Source organism: Ictalurus furcatus, chromosome 26, assembly GCF_023375685.1.
Source record: "Ictalurus furcatus strain D&B chromosome 26, Billie_1.0, whole genome shotgun sequence".
Taxonomy (NCBI): Eukaryota; Metazoa; Chordata; class Actinopteri; order Siluriformes; family Ictaluridae; genus Ictalurus; species Ictalurus furcatus.
Window position 1 is genome coordinate 19,971,816 of NC_071280.1, and position 8,700 is coordinate 19,980,515.

At 46.5% G+C, this 8,700-nt stretch overlaps 1 protein-coding gene across 1 annotated transcript; it reads left to right on the forward strand.

The window, feature by feature from the left end:
* Positions 1 to 220: 220 nt before the first annotated feature.
* On the forward strand, positions 221 to 8,441 carry thumpd1 (THUMP domain containing 1). Its single transcript, XM_053616344.1, has 5 exons — positions 221 to 361; positions 1,240 to 1,452; positions 1,643 to 1,802; positions 7,709 to 7,957; positions 8,041 to 8,441. The coding sequence occupies exons 2-5, from the start codon at positions 1,243 to 1,245 to the stop codon at positions 8,415 to 8,417; spliced, it is 996 nt and encodes a 331-aa protein (XP_053472319.1). The 5' UTR covers positions 221 to 361; positions 1,240 to 1,242; the 3' UTR covers positions 8,418 to 8,441.
* Positions 8,442 to 8,700: the final 259 nt, after the last annotated feature.

Below are 8,700 nucleotides of genomic sequence, written 5' to 3' on the forward strand. Positions count from 1 at the left end.
ATTCCGTTACTCTCCAAACCTGCTCATTCTACTGAATCAAAAACCAAAGTGTTTCATATGTTTACTGTTTAATTCACCTTTAAATTAAATTAAACTAAACCCTTTTATTAGATATTTAGAGTCTGGATGAGTCTGTCGGGAAACGCGTTTTTATAGTTGATGAAGATTGTCCCAAACGAGAGACCGTTCGCGCTGAGGTTACAGTGCGCATGCGCAGAGGCACAGCGCTACCTGTGTGTCCGCGTGGTTATACTCAGACCGTGTTTACAGCATTACTGCTGTATTCCTCTACAGTACACAAATACAGGGGAGTCGTTTATTACTGCAGTGTGCAGGGACTGAACCAGCGGATTTATAGCGGGTAAGTGAACTCTCTCTCTCTCTCTCTCTCTCTCTCTCTCACACACACACACACACACACACACACAGAGTGAGATATTTATATGTATTTATGATTTATCCTGCACAGGAGGCTTGAGAGTGTAGAGTTTATAAAGCAGAGAGACTGAAAGCTTTCAAAATTACGGAAGTAATTATCCTGCGTGTGTCTGCGTCTGCGTCTGCGTGTGTCTGCGTGTGTCTGCGTGCGTCTGCGTGCGTCTGCGTGCGTGCGTGCGTGCGTGCGTGAGAGCGTGCGAGAGAGTGATTAGTTTCCTATAACAGCACGTCTTCGAGTGTTTTATTTCTCTTGCATCACAGCAATTTACCAACAATTAGTTTATTATTTATTAAACAGCAGCACATCATAGTTATTATCCATTTATTACTACATTTTATGGTCGTGAAACAAGTTAGCTCCTGTTCCCGCACCAGCCTCTCTTTATTCCCTCTCTTTATTCCCTCTCTTTATTCCCTCTCTTTATTCTCTCTCTTTATTCCCTCTCTTTATTCTCTCTCTTTATTCTCTCTCTCTTGAAGTTAATAAGAGAGGAAAAAAAGAGAAACAGTAAAGAAGTGTAAAGTCCTCTGTGCTGAAGGTTGGGGAGAACGTAAATTTACAGCTTTACCCCTGACTGTAACAAAGCGCTGACACTGGAGACTCCTTCCTTTCACATTACATAAACATCTCACAGAAAACTTCATCACATGAACAATAACACACCTTTGAGATCTGTCCTCTGTGAATGAGCTGTTACTATAGAAATATAAAGCTGTGGTGTGGCGCTGCACTGCTGTTATAGAAAATGAATCAACATCTTCAGAATCCAGAACTGTAAATGAGTCTGTGGTGTTGAGCAGGTGATGTCTGACAGCGTGCAGGACGGGAGGAAGAGGAGTAAGAGGAGGTATGGTGCCCCCCAGGCGGGCGGAAAGCGGCGGAGAGGTGGCAGGGAGCTGGAGCCAGGCATGCAGGGCATCCTCATCACCTGTAACATGAAGGAGCGCCGATGCACCGCCGAGGCCTACAGCCTGCTGAACGAGTACGCAGACCAGCTGTACGGTCCAGAACAGGTACACGTCCCTGTGAACCAGCTGTTACCATAGAAACCATAACGCATTAGAACGAGCGCATTAATATAAATAAACCTGTGATTTGCAGCTGCGCTGCTTGAGCACCATAAAGCTTTGTGTATCTGCAGCATTAAAATCTGTGTCCACTGGGGGGCGACACAGTAATCTGTGTGTGTGTGTGTGTCTGCAGTTAGCAGACCCTAATGACAGCAGCAGTGAGGATGACGTGGAGGCAGCACTGCAGAAGGAGGTGAAACAGTTCCACTCGACCACAGAGAACCAACAGAGACGCTTTACAGCTCTCGAGAGTGGAGCAAATAACGTCTTGTTCATCCGCACACACAGCATTGGTAACACACACACACACACACACACAGCATTGGTAACACACACACACACACACACACACAGCATTGGTAACACACACACACACACACACACACAGCATTGGTAACACACACACACACACACACACACACAGCATTGGTAACACACACACACACACAGCATTGGTAACACACACACACACACACACAGCATTGGTAACACACACACACACACAGCATTGGTAACACACACACACACACAGCATTGGTAACACACACACACACACAGCATTGGTAACACACACACACACACAGCATTGGTAACACACACACACACACAGCATTGGTAACACACACACACACACACACACACACAGCATTGGTAACACACACACACACACAGCATTGGTAACACACACACACACACACACACACACACACACACACAGCATTGGTAACACACACACACACACACAGCATTGGTAACACACACACACACACACACACACACACACAGCATTGGTAACACACACACACACACACACACACAGCATTGGTAACACACACACACACACAGCATTGGTAACACACACACACACACACACACAGCATTGGTAACACACACACACACAGCATTGGTAACACACACACACACACACACACAGCATTGGTAACACACACACACACAGCATTGGTAACACACACACACACACACAGCATTGGTAACACACACACACACACACAGCATTGGTAACACACACACACACACACAGCATTGGTAACACACACACACACACAGCATTGGTAACACACACACACACACAGCATTGGTAACACACACACACACAGCATTGGTAACACACACACACACAGCATTGGTAACACACACACACACAGCATTGGTAACACACACACACACAGCATTGGTAACACACACACACACAGCATTGGTAACACACACACACAGCATTGGTAACACACACACACACACACACACAGCATTGGTAACACACACACACACACAGCATTGGTAACACACACACACACACACACAGCATTGGTAACACACACACACACACAGCATTGGTAACACACACACACACACACACACACAGCATTGGTAACACACACACACACACAGCATTGGTAACACACACACACACACAGCATTGGTAACACACACACACACACAGCATTGGTAACACACACACACACACAGCATTGGTAACACACACACACACACACACAGCATTGGTAACACACACACACACACACAGCATTGGTAACACACACACACACACACACAGAGCATTGGTAACACACACACACACACACAGAGCATTGGTAACACACACACACACACACACAGCATTGGTAACACACACACACACAGCATTGGTAACACACACACACAGCATTGGTAACACACACACACACACACACACAGCATTGGTAACACACACACACACACAGCATTGGTAACACACACACACACACACACAGCATTGGTAACACACACACACACACAGCATTGGTAACACACACACACACACACACACACAGCATTGGTAACACACACACACACACAGCATTGGTAACACACACACACACACAGCATTGGTAACACACACACACACACAGCATTGGTAACACACACACACACACAGCATTGGTAACACACACACACACACACACAGCATTGGTAACACACACACACACACACAGCATTGGTAACACACACACACACACACACAGAGCATTGGTAACACACACACACACACACAGAGCATTGGTAACACACACACACACACACACACAGCATTGGTAACACACACACACACACACACAGCATTGGTAACACACACACACACAGCATTGGTAACACACACACACACACAGCATTGGTAACACACACACACACACAGCATTGGTAACACACACACACACACAGCATTGGTAACACACACACACACAGCATTGGTAACACACACACACACACAGCATTGGTAACACACACACACACACACAGCATTGGTAACACACACACACACACACAGCATTGGTAACACACACACACACACACAGAGCATTGGTAACACACACACACACACACGGCATTGGTAACACACACACACACACACACAGCATTGGTAACACACACACACACACACACACACAGCATTGGTAACACACACACACACACACACACAGCATTGGTAACACACACACACACACACACACACACAGCATTGGTAACACACACACACACAGCATTGGTAACACACACACACACACAGCATTGGTAACACACACACACACACAGCATTGGTAACACACACACACACACAGCATTGGTAACACACACACACACAGCATTGGTAACACACACACACACACAGCATTGGTAACACACACACACACACACAGCATTGGTAACACACACACACACACACAGCATTGGTAACACACACACACACACACAGAGCATTGGTAACACACACACACACACACGGCATTGGTAACACACACACACACACACACAGCATTGGTAACACACACACACACACACACACACAGCATTGGTAACACACACACACACACACACACAGCATTGGTAACACACACACACACACACACACACACAGCATTGGTAACACACACACACACACACACACAGCATTGGTAACACACACACACACACACACACACAGCATTGGTAACACACACACACACAGTATTGGACACACACACACACACAGCATTGGTAACACACACACACACACAGCATTGGCAACACACACACACACAGCATTGGTAACACACACACACAGCATTGGTAACACACACACACAGCATTGGTAACACACACACACACACATACAGCATTGGTAACACACACACACACACACACACACACAGCATTGGTAACACACACACACAGCATTGGTAACACACACACACAGCATTGGTAACACACACACACAGCATTGGTAACACACACACAGCATTGGTAACACACACACACACACATACAGCATTGGTAACACACACACACACACACACACACACAGCATTGGTAACACACACACACAGCATTGGTAACACACACACAGCATTGGTAACACACACACACACACACACATACAGCATTGGTAACACACACACACACAGCATTGGTAACACACACACACACACAGCATTGGTAACACACACACACACACAGCATTGGTAACACACACACACACACACAGCATTGGTAACACACACACACACACATACAGCATTGGTCACACACACACACACACACAGCATTGGTAACACACACACACACAGCATTGGTAACACACACACACACACAGCATTGGTAACACACACACACACACAGCATTGGTAACACACACACACAGCATTGGTTACACACACACACACACAGCATTGGTAACACACACACACAGCATTGGTAACACACACACACACACACAGCATTGGTAACACACACACACACATACAGCATTGGTTACACACACACACACACACACACACAGCATTGGTAACACACACACACACAGCATTGGTTACACACACACACACAGCATTGGTTACACACACACACACAGCATTGGTCACACACACACACACAGCATTGGTCACACACACACACACAGCATTGGTCACACACACACACACACACAGCATTGGTCACACACACACACACACATACAGCATTGGTCACACACACACACACACACAGCATTGGTAACACACACACACACAGCATTGGTAACACACACACACACACAGCATTGGTAACACACACACACAGCATTGGTAACACACACACACACACACAGCATTGGTAACACACACACACACATACAGCATTGGTTACACACACACACACACACACACACAGCATTGGTAACACACACACACACAGCATTGGTTACACACACACACACAGCATTGGTTACACACACACACACAGCATTGGTCACACACACACACACAGCATTGGTCACACACACACACACACACAGCATTGGTCACACACACACACACACATACAGCATTGGTCACACACACACACACACACAGCATTGGTAACACACACACACACAGCATTGGTAACACACACACACACACAGCATTGGTAACACACACACACACACACAGCATTGGTAACACACACACACAGCATTGGTTACACACACACACACAGCATTGGTTACACACACACACACACACAGCATTGGTAACACACACACACACACAGCATTGGTAACACACACACACACACACAGCATTGGTAACACACACACACACATACAGCATTGGTTACACACACACACACACACACACACAGCATTGGTAACACACACACACACAGCATTGGTTACACACACACACACAGCATTGGTTACACACACACACACAGCATTGGTCACACACACACACAGCATTGGTCACACACACACACACAGCATTGGTCACACACACACACACAGCATTGGTCACACACACACACACACACAGCATTGGTCACACACACACACAGCATTGGTCACACACAGCATTGGTCACACACACAGCATTGGTCACACACATACAGCATTGGTTACACACACACACAGCATTGGTCACACACACACACACAGCATTGGTCACACACACACACACAGCATTGGTAACACACACACACACAGCATTGGTAACACACACACAGCATTGGTAACACACACACACACAGCATTGGTAACACACACACACAGCATTGGTCACACACACACACACACACAGCATTGGTAACACACACACACACACACACACAGCATTGGTAACACACACACACACACAGCATTGGTCACAGACACACACACAGCATTGGTCACACACACTTTCAGTATTTAATACTGATATGACACTTCAGTATTCAAACCTCAGACATAACTACAGACTTAAAAGTTATTTACTAGTACATGTGGGGGCGGGGTAAAGCAGGGGCGTGTCTCAGTTATGCATACAGGGCGTGTCTCAGTTATGCATACAGGGCGGGGTCTGGGTAAAGCAGGGGCGTGTCTCAGTTATGCATATAGGGCGGGGTCTGGCTAAAGCAGGGGCGTGTCTCAGTTATGCATACAGGGCGGGGTCTGGCTAAAGCAGGGGCGTGTCTCAGTAACTGTCAGCGCGATATAGAATAATAAACTGTAAACAGTGCACGCTGGATCAAGTGCTATTCTACGTGCTGCTGAATGAGTGTGGAATTCATTTTGTTCTGTTAAACCCGTGATTAGTAATGAAATAGTGTGATCATTACAGTGACTTACTGATATTCCCGTCTCCTGTGAGATTTATTTCAACACTCGCCATCTTCTCACTCACATCTCATCATATTAGTGTTTTATTCCTTCATATTCGTTCTGGCTTTTATGTTACATCTCTCTCTCTCTCTCCCTCTCTCTCCCTCTCTCTCTCTCTCTCTCTGTGTCTGTCTCTCTCTCTCTTTCTCTCTTTCATTCTCTCTTTCTCTCTCTCTCTCTGTGTCTCTCTCTCTCTCTGTGTCTGTCTCTCTCTCTCTGTTTCATTCTCTCTCTCTCTCTCTCTGTCTCTCTCTCTCTTTCTCTCTTTCATTCTCTCTCTCTCTGTCTGTCTCTCTCTCTCTTTCATTCTCTCTCTCTGTCTCTCTCTTTCTCTCTCTTTCATTCTCTCTCTCTCTCTCTGTCTGTCTGTCTCTCTCTCTCATTCTCTCTCTCTCTGTCTGTCTGTCTGTCTCTCTCTCTCATTCTCTCTCTCTCTGTCTGTCTGTCTGTCTCTCTCTTTCATTCTCTCTCTGTCTCTCTCTGTCTGTCTGTCTGTCTGTCTCTCTCTCTCTCTCTCTCTCTGTCTCTCTCTCTCTCTCTCTCTCTCTCTCTCTCTCTCTCTCTCTCTCTCAGACCCGGGTCAGTTAGTGCACTCTATCCTGCAGGACCTGTACAGTACTCGGAGGTTGAAGTCGAGGGTGATATTGCGGATGTTGCCGGTGTGTGGGTCGTGTAGAGCGTTCCCTGAAGACATGCTGAAGTTCCTGTCTTCGTTCCTGCAGCCGTGGTTCCTCTCTCCGAACCACGCCTCCTACCAGATCTGCTTCAAATCCCGCAACAACAGCCACAGCAAGAGGGACGACGTCATCAAGAGCATCGCTGGTGACTAAACATTACATTACACACACACACACACACACACACACACACACACACACACACACTAACAAGTCCTCTTGCTCCAGGTTTGGTGAACCGGCTAAATCCGAAGAACAAAGTGGACCTGACCAATCCCGAGCTCAGCGTCATCATTGAGGTGATAAAGTCGGTGTGCTGCGTCAGCGTGATCCGAGACTACAAACGCTTCCGAAAATACAACCTGCAGGAAGTGGCCAAGGGCCCAGCCACCCAGGAGTCATCCAAACAGGAAGTGGCAAAGGACCCGGCCACCCAGGAGTCATCCAAACAGGAAGTGGGGGAAAATGAAGCAAACCAGGAAGTGCTGAAAGACTTGACCAGTCAGGAGCAGGGCCAACAGGAAGTGGTTGAGAGCAAAGCCAATCAGACAGAAGAGCAGAATGTGGGCGGGGACAGTGGGATAAAAAAGGAGGAGCAAGAGTAATTGAAGTTTTGTTCCAAATACACGAAGGGGGAGGGGGTTCTGGGGGTGGTCGCGGGGGGAGGGGGTGCTGGGGGGGATGCGGGGGGTTCTGGGGGGGTGTTGTGTCACAGTGGTTAATGAATTAGTTTCTTTATCAGTGTGGTACATTTATTAAAACTCTGTGTGTTAGTTAAATAACTTTCTCTTTTTACTGTTAAACTCTTTTATTGGACTTTTATTTCAGTTTAATTTTATTTTAGGTTAAGATCATTGTTTTCCAGACTCAGAATAAATAAGATTTTGG